The sequence below is a fragment of the Rhinoderma darwinii genome, chromosome 1, assembly GCF_050947455.1.
Source record: "Rhinoderma darwinii isolate aRhiDar2 chromosome 1, aRhiDar2.hap1, whole genome shotgun sequence".
NCBI classification, from domain to species: Eukaryota; Metazoa; Chordata; class Amphibia; order Anura; family Rhinodermatidae; genus Rhinoderma; species Rhinoderma darwinii.
Genome location: NC_134687.1, coordinates 97,403,955 through 97,420,263, shown reverse-complemented (window position 1 = coordinate 97,420,263; position 16,309 = coordinate 97,403,955). Strand labels below are relative to the sequence as shown.

General features: G+C 44.6%; 1 protein-coding gene across 1 annotated transcript in view; it reads right to left on the bottom strand.

Moving 5' to 3' along the window:
* AGA (aspartylglucosaminidase) overlaps positions 1-4,817 on the bottom strand; it is a 30,631-nt gene extending 25,814 nt beyond the window's left edge. The window contains exons 1-2 of the mRNA XM_075860227.1: positions 4,615-4,817; positions 46-199 (exon numbers count right to left, since the gene is read on the bottom strand). Coding sequence (XP_075716342.1) covers positions 46-199; positions 4,615-4,735 — 275 coding nt within the window. The 5' untranslated portion in view covers positions 4,736-4,817. The remainder of the gene's footprint in view (positions 1-45; positions 200-4,614) is intronic.
* Between the last annotated feature and the right edge of the window lie 11,492 nt (positions 4,818-16,309).

Sequence of the window (16,309 nt, the reverse complement as noted above, 5' to 3'; positions counted from 1 at the left end):
TGTGCAACATCCATTATTGTAAAATATACATGAATACATTGTTACCCATTCATAATCATGGCATCAAGGGTTGTTTCTCCAGATTCATCAGGGCTTCCTCCATATCCCACTGTGCCATCACACTGGTCAATTTCGCACTGAGCACAGCCCTTCTCAACCGCATCCAAGGGAGACCCACCAACCGCCAGCACTTTCCAAGCTAACAAACAATAATAGCACAAACGGAAACATAGGTGGGCATCATGATTCTTGTAGAATCCTTGTTTGATCCTTTTCTCCCCTGAATATATCTGGCTCCTGCCTGACCGACATTTTTTACCACTCACCCTAGGGCTGGGCGATTTTGACAAAAAATAAAGTCTAGATTTTTTTTCATACTTTGGGCGATTTTCGATTTGAATTTCAATTATTTCTGTTTATTTAACAGTAATACCAAGAGATCATTTAATGCATTTTTGTTATATAAATAACTTATTTTGCTATAATTATTGTACTTAACTTCACAACTTTTAACCTCTGCAAATACTTTTTATTTATCATAAATACAATTGGAAAAATGTCTATTTAATTGATTATAACTTCTGTGTTCCCTGGCATGGAACAGGTTAACAGAATCTATATTCAATTATATACCACATGCACTAACATCGAACCGCTACTCGTCACCCCGTCAGCCGGTCTCCAACATTGCAGGCGAGAGCAATCTAAATTGCAGCAGGGCCAGGCAGACAGCGCAGAGCGGGCACTCTGGGGCGAGATTACACCGTAGTGTGAGCAGGACCCTGTGCTGTACCAGCCCCACGATGGTGTTTTAAATAAATTACATTAAGACCGGATTCACACGACCGTGATTGGACTGTGAAAAACTATCCATGTGTCCGCTGGATTTCCCAGCCCGACCACGAAACAGATGAACAGGACTCCTGGAATCATAGTCATTTAGGCTACAGCCACACGAGAGTGAAAAAAGATGGCAATTAAAAACTGATCATTTGTCAGTTTTTCATGTGCATTTTACATCAGTGTCTCCAAATTCTCATCCATTTCCAGTCTGTCTGTCCTTATTTTTTTTTTTTTAAATCGACCATGAAAAACGATATATTACACTTGTCAGAGTTTTTTTGTCCCAATCCCCTGAAAACACCACAGTGCCCATGTAGATAGTGCCGCAATGTCCATGTAGATAGTGGCCACATAGTGCCAAACTGCCCACATATAGTGCCACTGTGCCCACATATAGTGCCACTGTGCCCATGTAGATAGTGCCACAATGTCCATGTAGATAGTGGCCACATAGTGCCAAACTGCCCACATATAGTGCCACTATGCCCATGTAGATAGTGCCACAATGTCCATGTAGATAGTGGCCACATAGTGCCAAACTGCCCACATATAGTGCCACTGTGCCCACATATAGTGCCACTGTGCCCATGTAGATAGTGCCACAATGTCCCGGTAGATAATGCCCACATACAGTGCCACATACAGTGCCCACATGTAATGACAGTGCCAGTGGCCACATGTAATACCAGTGTCCACATAGTGCCACACCCCCTAGCAGATAGCACCCCCTTCCTTGTAGATTGCGCCGCTGTAGCTGCCACTAGGAGCTGAATCCCCGGCCAGAGGTTGCCGACACTTTGACCGGGTATTCAGCTCCTAGTGGCAGCTACAGCGGCGCGATCTACAAGGGGGGGGGGGGGGTGCAGTGGTTGTGGTGGGATATGCAAGGGGGGTGCTATCTACAGCGGGGCTATGTGGCTATACACTAGGAGTCGGCTTCCCCATGGACCTGCTTTTCCGCACTGTATCATTTTGGTCACTAAAGAACAGCATTTCTATGGGGAAGCAGGGACAGAACGGGGCGGACCAGGCAGTGACGAGGCGGCGGGCCAGAGCTTCCCCCTTCATCACTGCGTGACGGCGCCACTACAGAATTGATTCGATTCTGTTAAAAAAAAAGAATCGCGAGAGCCCTTGAGGGCGAATTAATCAAATTAATTTGATTAATCGCCCAGCCCTAACTCCCCCTAAGGCAGTAAACATAATGAATCCAATCCAATACACATACTGTCAGGGGGACAGCATGGATAATAATGTAGCAACATATCTAAGTGCATTATAGTAATTCCATGCTCCTAACGCTCTGTGCAAACGAGGTTTTGAGCCCAAGTTCAACGTATTCGCCGGGGAAAAGCTCAAAAATTCTTTAAACATAGTTTGTGACGGAAGACCAAACGGTGGAATCCGCCACCATAGAGTTTAATTGTGTATGTTAAACGTATAAGTCAAGAACTTTCATGATTGCGTTCATGACGTATACGTTAAACGGATAACATTATAGTTTATCGGTGACGAATGCCACATACAGATGCCACATTGGTGGCGGTGCCGTTTAACACATACGTCACCCATAGACTATAATGGTATTCGTTTAACGTATATGTCATGTAGAGCTATTGAAAGGCTCATGACATACCTGTGACGTATGCCATAGAGTGACATATGTCACCTATAGACTCCAATGTTAAAAAAACAAAAAACCATACTGCGCGTATACCTTTTTTGCTGGATCCCTCGGGATGGAAAAGCGTATTCTACATGATATTTAAAAAGATATACTGTCGTATATCAGCTCGACTGAGACCAAAAGGAAACTCATGGAGCCCTATGGAAATGTTTAGCATATACGTCGGGAGCTTTCCAAACGTACATGCGAAGGTCTCTTGCACACGACCGTTGTGCCACTTGGACCGTTTTTGACGGCATCCGAGTGGCACCCGATACGCTTTACCAACCCATTCACTTTAGCGGACGGCACATACGTTCGTGTGCATGAGGCGTAAATGTAGGGCCAACCTTAAAGGAGTTGTCTCACTACATAAATATAGGACATATATACTAATGTCTGAAGTGAGACACCACCTTGAGGGCTCGTGCATGGACCCTGAATAACGGCATATGGAGTCCCATATTACGGACTGTGTGCGGCCGTATGATGCCCACTTGGGAATACCTGCTTAAAACGACATATGTTGGAGCATACAATAATTTTTTTTTTTTTTTAGAAAACGTGTCTTGTAAAAAAAAAACAAAATCAGTGGCACACAGAGCTACATTATTACGAGATATAGCCGCAGTATTACGGATTAGTACAACAGAGATCCTTGATGCAGCACGTCTATGGCCGTTTTCTGAACGACTTGTCATTCGGTTGGTCTGTGAAGGTTGTTGTTCAGAAGTTAAATTGACGAATAACTGATGGATCTCTGCCTTGATCTGCGGCCCGGTCAGACATCTATTATTTGTCACAAATGACTTTCCAAGTATTGCCAATGATAGCAACCGACAAGACTGAAAAACTCCAACAGATCGAGGGAGATTTATTAGAACTGGCATTTCATATAAGTACACTCACCGCTTCTCTCCCTCAGCACGTCGCGACTAATACAAGGTCCTGACAACAAGCAGCGTCAGGGTCTCATATGCAATAGTCAGGGCTGCGTCACCTCTGACAGGCGCCAGCACATCGTATCAGCCGCAGCATGCGGAGGGAAACCAAGGGAAGAAGCAAAGCAGCGAACAATGTGGGAGGGAGCAAGGTACGTCGCAGAGCGAAATCTAGCTCGATTTCCAGTATAATATACGTCCGTTTTCTGGCGTAAACTATAAATACATCTTTGGAAGGCAAGCTCCCTTTTTTCAAAAGTGCAGAGGGCAATGTAAAATGCCTAAAAGTCGCAATTTCCAATGCAAATAGCGACTTTACGGCCAATTTGGTGGCTTTTCTACGCCAGAAAAACGGCGTAAAAACATTGATAAGTTCCCCTATTTCGTTTAGATGTCTGTACGGATTCTTTTACGTCAAAACCGGTTATGGACGACAAAAAAAATACTAGCGTTTGGTCAGGCCCTGTTCACAAGTAGTTTTATGCAAAAACCACGGCAAAAAAACGGCCAAAATTGACTCCCATTGATTTCAATGGGAGGTGGAGGCGTTTTTTTTTTTACCGGGAGCAAAAAAAACGCTTGCGGTAAAAAGAAGCAACATGCCATATCTTGAGGCGGTTTCCACCTCAAAAACCCCATTGAAATCAATGGGAGACGGAAATAAACAAGTTTTTTTTTACGCGTTTTACGGCAAAAAAAACGCTCGTAGTTACTCCATCTTTCTGTTGAAGAGATAGCTAAAAAAAAAAAAAGGCTCAAAAGTCGCGTCAAAAACGCATGTGTGCAAAAATCACTTAAAAAGATCGGAGCCGATTTTTCCAGGTAGATATTTCTGCCTGCAAAAAAACTCCGTGTGAACAGGGACCCCACCAGAGACCCTCTCTGGAACATCAAGTCATTATGCCTGCGTGCTTCCTAAGTGAAGAGGCCTCAGGAGCACAAAGCTCTGCGATACACCACAGCCCCCTTGTTGTGGCCGTGACATGTCAGGATATAGCACTGTAGCTATAATGCATAGTGGACGTCCTGGTGCAGTCACACAGAGTGGCAGGATTGGAAGCACGCTGGTATCGCATCCTATACTACAACACTGCTGACACTTCCCGCCAGGACATGCGCGCCCCCGCTAGACCGACACATGGGCCGCTCTCCCACCCTCTTCACCTGCTTGTGTCGCGCTGTGGAAGGGCCATGTGTTAACGACCAGGGGCAGGTTGGGCTGCGAGTATACGGCACACAGCTGAGCCGCCAGCACGTACAGCACCGGGGAACCACCGCCCTCCATGTCTATGCCGGAAATACAGCAGTGTGCACGGCAGCCCCACAGGGAAGTGACTTCTGTACCCGTGACCGCTGTGCACGGCGATGTACGGCAGTGTGCGCATTCTCCGCAAACCGGAAATATTCCCGCATTTACTGTAGTCTGATTTTCAGAACTTTCTGGACAAGCAATAATGGAAATATACAGAGCGCTTCTTTATGAGGAAGATATGTCAGGTCTCCAGTGCCCTCATAACAGAGCCAACCGCAGTGCCTTATAACAGCCAGACATGGTGCCCTCATAACAGAGCCAAACGCAGTGCCTTATAACAGCCAGACATGGTGCCCTCATAACAAAGCCTGGCATAGTGCCCTCGTAACAGCCAGCCACAGTGCCTTATAACAGCCAGCCACAGTGCCCTCATAGCAGAGCCAAACGCAGTGCCTTATAACAGCCACGGTGCCCTCATAACAGAGCCAAACACAGTGCCTTATAACAGCCAGACACGGTGCCCTCATAACAGAGCCAGCCACAGTGCCCTCATAACAGAGCCAGCCACAGTGCCCTCATAACAGAGCCAACCACAGTACCTTATAACAGAGCCAGCCACAGTGCCCTCATAACAGAGCCAGCCACAGTGCCCTCATAACAGAGCCAGCCACAGTGCTTTATAGCAGAGACAGACACGGTGCCCTCATAACAGAGCCACTATAAGGCTGGGTTCCCACAGTGCTGATTTCCTGCAGATCTTGCCAGTGTTTTTTAAGCCAAAACCAGGAACGGAACCTAAACAGAAGAAATATATAAAGAAAAGCCTTATAGGTCTGATCTGGATCCATTTCTGGTCTTAACATAAAAAATGCACCAAAAATCTGCAGCAAATCTGCACTGTGTGAGCAAGTTCTTAATAGTGTGTAATTAGTAGTATTTCTGCAAAAAGTCATTGTGAACTAGAGGATATTTAAAGAGGCTCTGTCACCAGATTCTCAAACCCCTATCTCCTATTGCATGTGATCGGCGCTGCAATGTAGAGAACAGTAACGTGTTTTTTTTTAAAACGTTCATTTTTGGCCAAGTTATGAGGTATTTTATATTTATGCAAATGAGCTTTGAAATTGACAACTGGGCGTTTTTTTTTTCGTTATGTCAAACTGGGCGTGTATTGTGTTTTTAACTGGGTGTGTTTACGTGTATGACGCTGACCAATCAGTGACCAGTCAGCATCATACACTCATCTCCATTGATTTACACAGCAGCGATGTGCAGCCACATACACAGAGATTAACGTTAATCAAGTGTCCTGATAATGAATACACATGAAATCCAGCCTTGACGTCATGTGTATTCAGAATCCTGACACTTCTGAATCTTTTCTTTGAGATTTACAGCAAGGGAAACAAAATCTCGTTTACTTCCGTAATCTCGCGAGATTTAGCTTCCCTTGCCGGAGTCTCACAGAAAAGATTCAGAAGTGTCAGGATTCTGAATACACATGACGTCCAGGCTGGATTTCATGTGTATTCATTATCAGGACACTTGATTAACGTTAATCTCTGTGTATGTGGCTGCACATCGCTGCTGTGTAAATGAATGGAGATGAGTGTATGATGCTGACTGGTCACTGATTGGTCAGCGTCATACACGTAAACACGCCCAGTTAAAAACACAATACACGCCCAGTTTGACATAACGAAAAAAAAAACGCCCAATTGTCCATTTCAAAGCTCATTTGCATATATATAAAATACCTCATAACTTGGCCAAAAATGAACGTTTTTTATAAAAAAAAAAACGTTACTGTTCTCTACATTGCAGCGCCGATCACATGCAATAGGAGATAGGGATTTGAGAATCTGGTGACAGAGCCTCTTTAAGCACTAGTTTTTACCATGGCTCTGCCAACCAGTTTATAACTGCCGTATCATCTAACGCAGCTGATTTTCATTTTCGTTTTTTCCTCCCCACCTTCCAAAAGCCATAACTTTTTTATTTTTCCGTCGATATAGTCCTATAAGGGCTTGATTTTTGCGGGACGAGTTGTAGTTTTTCGTAGCACCATTTATTGTGCCATATAATGTACTAGGAAACGGGAAAAAATTATTTGTGGGGTATTAAATGAAAAAAGCTGTCATTCCTCCATGGCTTTTTGCGCTTCGTTTTTACGCAATTCATTGTGCAATTAAAACAACATGTTAACTGTATTCTGTGGGTCAATACGATTACGGCGATACCAAATATATATAGTTTTTTCTATATTTTACTACTTTTACAAGTAAAAACCTAAGTCCAAAAAAATAATATTTAGCCATAACTTTTTTATTTTTCTGTCGATTAAGTAGTATGAGGGCTTATTTTTTGCGGGATAAGCTGTAGTTTTTAATGATATCATTTTAGGGTACATGCGAAATTTTGATCACTTTTTATTTCATTTTTTGTGGGTGATGAGGTGACCAAAAAAATAGAGATTCTGGCGTTTACAATGTTTTTTTTTTTACGGCGTTCACCGTGCGGGTTAAATAATGATATATTGTAATAATTCAGAAATTTACGGATGCGACGATACCAATTATATTTATTTGTTTCTTTTTTTTACTATGCTCTAGGGGGAAAATGGGAAAAGTTTTTTTTTAACTTTTAATATTTTTTTTGTTTTTACATAAAAAAAACAACTTTATTTTACTAATTTGTCTTTTTTTATTAGTCCCCCTAGGGGACTTTAACCAGCGTGATTCTGACACGCTTAATAGGAGCACAAAGATTGCGGACCTTGGGGCCTTCATTAGGCCCCTAGGCAGCCATACCGACCATCGCCACCCCGCAATTGCATTGCGGGGGGCACGATGAGCTTTTAGAGGGGGTCGCCCCCCTCTTTCTAACGATTTAAATGCAGCGGTCGCTATTGACTGCGCATTTAACGAGTTAAACGAGTGGGATCGCGCTCCAGTGCGATTTCTGAAGTGTCGTATGGAGCGGGTTCACTCCGTGAGCCCGTTCCATACTTCCCCTACCCGACGTATGGATACGTCAAATGTCGGGAAGGGGTTAATGTAGTTAACAACATTTTTGTTTTTTTCTTGAAAAACTTTTATTTTTGACCAAGTTATGATAATTTTTAGTTTTATGCTAATTTGTTCTAAATGCCAAACTGGGGGATTTTTTTACTTTTCACCAAGTGGCCGTTGTAAAGAAAAGTGTATAACGCTGACCAATCAGCGTCATACACTTCTCTTCATTCCAGCCAGGGTCGGCGTCAGCACCCGGCAAACCCAGGCAAGTGCCGGGGCCCAGTCCTCTTGGGGTGTGCTGACGCTGCCGTCGTTAAGGCATCACTGTCCATATATGGATAGTGATGTAAGAAGGAGAGGAGTCCCAGGCAGAGCGCTAGCGGCTCTGCTCCAGGACTCCGTCTCTGGGAAAGCCCCTGACATTTCTGTCCATATATGGACAGTGATGTCAGGACAAGAGCAGTGCCCCAGCCTGGCGAAGCTAGCTGTAATGACAGGGATAGGGAAACAGACAAGTGAGCCCTAATCTACCCGCCACTCAGTCACTGCCTACTTGCAACGACCCGCCCTAGGCGACGGGGTACAACTGGGCGACGATCCCTACACTCAGTAAGTGCATGACAGACAACCAGACAAGGTTATTTTACTAATTTTTCTTTTTTTATTAGTCCCCCTAGGGGACTTTAACCAGCGTGATTCTGACACGCTTAATAGGAGCACAAAGATTGCGGACCTTGGGGCATTCATTAGGCCCCTAGGCAGCCATACCGACCATCGCCACCCCGCAATTGCATTGCGGGGGGCACGATGAGCTTTTAGAGGGGGTCGCCCCCCTCTTTCTAACGATTTAAATGCAGCGGTCGCTATTGACTGCGCATTTAACGAGTTAAACGAGTGGGATCGCGCTCCAGTGCGATTTCTGAAGTGTCGGCTGTAACATTCAGCCAACACCGGCATCGTATGGAGCGGGTTCACTCCGTGAGCCCGTTCCATACTTCCCCTGCCCGACGTATGGATACGTCAAATGTCAGGAAGGGGTTAATGTAGTTAACAACATTTTAGTTTTTTTCTTGAAAAACTTTTATTTTTGACCAAGTTATGATCATTTTTAGTTTTATGCTAATTTGTTCTAAATGCCAAACTGGGAGATTTTTTTACTTTTCACCAAGTGGCCGTTGTAAAGAAAAGTGTATAACGCTGACCAATCAGCGTCATACACTTCTCTTCATTCCAGCCAGGGTCGGCGTCAGCACCCGGCAAACCCGGGCAAGTGCCGGGGCCCAGTCCTCTTGGGGTGTGCTGACGCTGCCGTCGTTAATGCATCACTGTCCATATATGGATAGTGATGTAAGAAGGAGAGGAGTCCCAGGCAGAGCGCTAGCGGCTCTGCTCCAGGACTCCTTGTCTGGGAAAGCCCCTGACATTTCTGTCCATATATGGACAATGATGTCAGGACAAGAGCAGTGCCCCAGCCTGGCGAAGCTAGCTGTAATGACAGGGATAGGGAAACAGACAAGTGAGCCCTAATCTACCCGCCACTCAGTCACTGCCTACTTGCAACGACCCGCCCTAGGCGACGGGGTACAACTGGGCGACGGTCCCTACACTCAGTAAGTGCACGACAGACAACCGGACAAGGAAACACAGAACAAAGGGAAACGGGGAAGTTGCCCACGGCAACACCGTGAGCAACAAGAGTAGTAAACGAGCCGAGTCAAACCAGGAGAGTACGAGGTGCCAAACGCAGAGCAGGAGAGTAGTGAACAAGCCGAGTCAAACCAGGAGTGTACGAGGTACCAAACGCAGAGCAGAAGAGTAGTAGTAAGCCAGGGTCAATATGAAGCAGGGACAAGTGGTTCAAGAAGCTGCAGCAGGGCCAGGAAACCAACAGAAAAGAATCACAAGCAAGGAGGAACAGGAAAGGCAGGTATAAATAGACAGAGGGCGGGAGCTAGCTCCGTCTGGCCAGGCTGTGATAGGCTCTCCCACTCCTAAGCCTGCCATCCTGAGTGGTGGAAAATGGAGTCAGTCTCACAGACATAGAAGCAGGTGCAGACTGATTACCTATGGGCGTGGATACAGAAGCTGTGCCTGTCAGATCCTTAACAGTACCCCCCCTTTTATGAGGGGCCACCGGACCCTTTCTAGATAGACCTGGTTTATTGGGGAAACTAAGGTGGAACCTCTTGACCAATACCGAAGCGTGAACATCCCGGGCGGGTACCCAAGTCCTCTCCTCAGGCCCGTATCCTCTCCAATGGACCAGGTACTGGAGGGAGCCTTGGACCATCTTGCTGTCCACAATCTTGGCCACCTTTAATTCTACCACCTCAGGGGTGAGAACGGGGACAGGAGGTTTCCTCGAGGGAGCCAAGGACGGGGAGCAGCGTTTAAGGAGGGAGGCATGAAACACGTCGTGTACCCGAAAAGATGGGGGCAACTCCAGTCGGAAGGAGACAGGATTGAGGACTTCAATGACCTTGTACGGCCCTATAAACCGGGGAGCAAACTTCTTGGACGGGACTTTAAGGCGCAAGTTCTTTGACGATAGCCACACCACATCCCCGACCATAAACAAGGGGTTAGCAGAACGTCTTCTATCTGCCTGAGTTTTTTGTATGCTCTGGGACGCCTCTAGGTTCTTCTGAACCTGGGCCCAGACTGTGCACAGTTCCCGATGAACGACCTCTACCTCGGGATTGTTGGAACTACCAGGTGAAACGGAGGAGAACCGTGGATTAAACCCAAAATTACAGAAAAAGGGGGAGACCCCTGATGAGTTACTGACTCGGTTATTAAGGGAAAATTCGGCGAGGGGAATGAATGAGACCCAATCATATTGACAGTCAGAGATAAAACACCTTAAATATTGTTCTAGAGACTGATTAGTCCTCTCGGTTTGGCCATTAATTTCAGGATGGAAGGCAGAGGAGAAGGACAGATCAATCTCCAACTTTTTACAGAAGGCTCTCGAAAACAAAGAAACAAATTGTACCCCTCTGTCAGAAACAATATTGACAGGGACCCCATGGAGACGCAGGATGTGTTTGACAATCAAGGTAGCTAACGTCTTAGCATTGGGTAGTTTTTTGAGGGGCACAAAGTGGCACATCTTTTTTTTTTTAAACTCGTTTTATTGAAGGAGATACATAAACACCATGATAAAAGACATATCTGGGCCCTCGCACAGCGGACCTGCCCAACATTAATACAATATCATGTCAGCAATGCATGGCATTACAATCAACCTCAAATTTAAACATGAATCAAACTAAAACATAGCATCTAAACCTTTCACAATCGTTCATAGTGCACGATGTTCCATATTTTCTTAGAAGCAATAATATATCACCATATGCAGAAGACAGAGAGCCCGCAAATCCCGATTCCATCTTAGCGACCTAAGGTATCTATAATGTCGCACCCCATCTTAAACTATACATTACCCAAACAGATAGGAGAGGTAACCTCTTCCACCCCCTTTTTTTACAAAACACTTTGAGTGGGGACTGCTCTAAGAGCCCTAGATAAAGCATTGTTGGAGTAGGATGTGAGCTCAGAGTTACACCATTGATCCCACACCCGATGAAATTTATCAGGGCATCTTCTATTAACATAAACAATTCGTTCATAAGATATCATAAAATTAATCAGTTCTATCCACATAGATTTAGTAGGAGTACGAGGATTCATGCACCTAATAGCGATAGCCTTCCTAGCCATAAATAACGTCTCCTGAAGGCACGAACGTGTTGGATTAGTATACATCCCATCCTCCACCAATCCAAATAGGCAAATTCCTGGTTCCAGTCTAACTGGGACTTCCAATACCCGGGATAACAGGTCAGTAACTTCAGTCCAGAAAACTTGAAGTAAAGGACATTCCCATATCATGTGATGAAAATCAGCCGATTCATAGCGACACCTGTGACACCTGGGATTAGGCCGTCTACCCATTTTATAAAGACGGACCGGGGTAAGATAACTGGTGTATGATGTAGAGCTGTATAAGCTTATTGTTAATAGCAGGAGAAACAAATCTATGTGACTCTAATAGATCCAATCTGGAATCCTCATCTAGGGATGGGATCAAAGTCTGCCACCTGCCCATTGCTGGGAGAGCTGCTTTATTTGCCTTTGCATGTATAAGGTAAGAATAGATGGAAGAAATTAACCCTCCGGGGCCCTGTGATCTAATAACCCCAATCAAGGGATAAGTGGAAATAGGTGTTACTCTCCCCCTATACTGAGTCAGCAGTGAATGGCGCAATTGCAAATACTTATAGAAAGCTCATCTTGGAGCTTGATAGGTTTCCTCCACTTGAGTAAAGGACAGCATCACATTATTCACAAATAAATCTCCCACCGTATTCACCCCCAGTGTCGTCCAAAATGTATCATCCTGTGAGGAGAATAACTGATCTAGTGCCACATTCTGCCATAGGGGTGTTTCCGCTATTATTTGGTCCTCTCCTGAGATCTTAAGTGCTGCCGACCAGACATTGCGAGCAACCCTATGTATCGGTAAAGATTTCCTACTAAGGGGAAGTGAGGGTTCTAATACAGGCTAGAGTTTAGGAATATCCAAATAGTTTGCCAGACATTGTTCCAATCCCTCTGGTACGTCAGGTGACACCCAGGCGGCCATATACTTGCGCTGGCCCGCTAGATAGTATAAATATAAATCAGAGAGGGCCATTCCCCCTAAATCTCTGGGTCGTTGCAATTTTGCTAGCTGTAACTTAGATCTAGAAGATCCCCATATGAATTTAATTAGTTGCGATTCCATTTCCTGGAAAAATGACCTTGGGATATATACAAATATGTGTTGCAGAATATAAAGACATTAAGGCTGAACCACCATTTTGATAAGGTTAATATGTCCTGCTATGGATAGAGGTAGTCCCGACCAGATCTTAAATTTATCTCGAAACATCGGAATTAGGGGAGCAACATTTGCTTGTACCATGTCAGCGTCTAATCTCGTGATTTGAATTCCCAAATACTTAAATCTAGAAACCACCCTTAAACCACCCACCAATGAACCCACCCTACCATTTCTGCGCGGGGAAAAGTACATCAGACACGACTTGCTCCAATTAATGGACAGTCCAGAAAAATCTCCAAACCTATCAATTATGGTCATTGCTACATCTAGGGACTTATCAGGAGATGACATAAATAGCAACAGGTCGTCGGCATATAGTGCCACTCGGTGTTCCGCAGAGTTTAGGGGTATGCCCCGGTATATCACATCAGATCTAAGTAGAATAGCTAAGGGTTCTACAGCGATTGCAAATAATAAAGGTGAAAGCGGACACCCCTGTCTGGTACCACGAGCCAAATCAAAGTATGGAGAGAGCTGTCCGTTCAAGAACACTGCCGCTCTGGGATGTAGATACAATAAGGAGACCCACTGACAAAACACAGGACCAAATCCAAACCTACGCAGAGCATGGAGTAAATATGGCCATTCAATAGAGTCAAAGGCCTTTGCTGCATCCAAAGATGCCAAGGCCCAGTCCGCACCCTGTCGCGATGCAATCTGAGAAACAATTTGGACTCTGCGTAGGTTGTCTGACGTACTTCTCCCCTGTATAAACCCAGCCTGGTCAGGGTGGATGAGAGAGGGCATAATACCATTAAGTCTATTTGCCAATACCTTAGTTAAAATGTTATAATCTACGTTAAGTAATGCTATGGGCCTGTAGGAAGAACAGTCCAGGGGATCTTTATCTGGTTTAAGTATCACCACTACTGTGGCTTCATAGAAGGAGTCGGGGAGGGACCCCTCTAACAAGGATTTATGGTAGGTATGAAGGAGTTCTGGGAGTAACTGCTCTTGGTATCTCAAATAAACTTCCAAAGGTATGCCATCCGGCCCCGAGGCTTTCCCCTTAGACATATCCTTCACTGCCTCAGTCAGCTCTTCTATCGTGATCATGCCATCAAGTAGGAGACTCTGTTCATTAGTTATAGAGGGGCAGGTGATGGATTCACAATATGCCTGCAACTCTTCTGCAGTTTCCGTAGTTCTAGAGACATATAAGTCTTTGTAAAAATCAGAAAATGCAGAAAGTATATCTGACGTAGCAGTGAGAATAACACCATTAGGGCTTCTAATTTTCAAAATAGCTGGGGAGGAAGTATTCTGGTGGATGAGATGTGCTAACAGGCTGCTGGATTGGTTTCCCTGTTCAAAGTACTTCTGGTTTGCAAAGAACATTTTATGCTTGCTTTTTTCCGTCAGATACATTAAATATTGTCTTCCCGCCCGTAACCAGCTAACCCTATTATTTTCCGATGGGTCCGAGACATAAGTGGCTTCTAGTACCTTGCCGGAGTTAGCTAGTTCCTGTTCCCTTTTAACCGATTCCTTTTTAACTCCTTCCCGCTCCTTGACGTACTATTACGTCATGGCAGCTGTATCGTTCGCGCTCCATGCCGTAATAGTACGTCTCGGGAGTAACGGCCGTTTCGGCCGTCCTCCCGACACATACAGGAGCTGTGACAGCTGCTGTCTTGTTCAGCAGCTGTCACAGCTCCTACAGCGGGGACCGATCGCTGTGTCCCCGCTGATTAACCCCTTAAAAGCCGCGTTCTATAGAGATCGCTGCTTTTTAGGGGTTAAGCTGCCATCGCCGGCCTGCTACGCGATAGCGGCCGGCGATGGTGACTATGGCAACCGGACACCAAACAATGGCGTCCGGCTATGCCATAGACGGAAGCCTAGTGGGTCCTGACAACGTCAGGACCCACTATGCTTGCTGTCAGTGAGTAGCTGACAGTTCTAATACACTGCACTACGCATGTAGTGCAGTGTATTAGAATAGCGATCAGGGCCTCCTGCCCTCATGTCCCCTAGTGGGACAAAGTAATAAAGTAAAAAAAAAGTTAAAAAAAGATGTGTAAAAATAAGAAAATAAAAGATTTAAAAGTAATAAAAGTAAAAATCCCGCCTTTTCCCTTATCAGTCCTTTATTATTAATAAAAATATATAAACAAACAAATAAACTATACATAATTGGTATCGCGGCGTCCGTAACGGCCTGAACTACAAAATTATTTCATTATTTATCCCGCACGGTGAACGCCGTAAAAGAAAATAATAATAAACCGAACCACAATCACAATTCTTTGGTCACTTCACCTCCCAAAAAATGGAATAAAAAGAGATCAAAAAGTCGCATGTACCTAAAAATGGTACTGATCGAAACTACAGTTCGTTACGCAAAAAATAAGTCCTCACACGGCTTTATTGATTGAAAAATAAAAACGTTATGGCTCTTAGAATAAGGTAACACAAAAAGTGAATGATTGTTTACAAAACGTATTTTATTGTGCAAACGCCATAAGACATAAAAAAAACTATAAACATCTGGTATCGCCGTAATCGTAACGCCCCGCAGAATAAAGTGAATGTGTCATTTATAGCGCACGGTGAACGCTGTAAAAAAAAAAGAAAAAAAAACAATAGTACAATTGCTGTTTTTTAGTCACCACGCCACCTAAAAATAGAATAAAAACTGATCAAAAAGCCGCATGCACCCCAAGAAAACTGCAATGGATTCCTCAAGGGGTCTAGTTTCCAAATTGGGGTCACTTTTGGGGGGTTCCCAATGTTTTGGCACCATAAGACCTCTTCAAACCGGACATGGTGCCTAATAAAAAAGAGGCTTCAAAATCCACTAGGTGCGCCTTTGCTTCGGAGGCCGGCGCTTCAGTCCATTACCGCCCGAGGGCCACATGTGGGATATTTCTCAAAACTGCAGAATCTGGGCAATAAGTATTGAGTTGCGTTTCTCTGATAAATCCTTTTGTGTTATAAAAAAAATGGTATAAAGAGGATTTTCTGACAAAAAAAAAATGTAAATTTCACCTCTACTTTGCTCTAAATTTCTGTGAAACACCTAAAGGGTTCATAAACTTTCTAAATGCTGTTGTGAATACTTTGAGGGGTCTAGTTTCTAAAATGGGGTGTTTGATAGGGGTTTCTAATATATGGGCCCCTCAAAGCAACTTCAGAACTGAACTGGAACCTAAAAAAATAAATAAATGAGGCAATACTTTGCTTCTTACAGTATACTGATAATGAGCCGTGCCCACCCCGAGATGACCCCAGTTTTGACCGTTTGTATAAACGGAGACCCCTATTAGACCGTTCCAGTGTCCGGTTTTCCCAAGCATACACCCCCGAGAAGTGTATTTCTATTGATGAGTCCCTGGTACATTTTAAAGGGAGGGTTCAATTCCGCGAGTACCTGCCGGGTAAGAGGGCAAGGTATGGCGTGAAGATGTATAAGCTGTGAGAGTGCATCAGGGTATACCTACAGGTTTAGGATATATGAAGGAAAGGCCACCCCCAAACCAGACTGCATCCTGGACTACAATAGGTACATGGGAGGGATTGACTTGTAAGATCAAATCCTGAAGCCCTACAGCGCCATGCGGTGTGGTATAAGAAGCTGGCCGGGCACATCATACAGATGGCATTGTACAATGCGTACGTGCTACGTCGATGTGCAGGCCAGAGGGGAACTTTCCTGGAATTTCAAGAGGTGATTATCAAGAACCTAATCTTTAGGGACCAAGA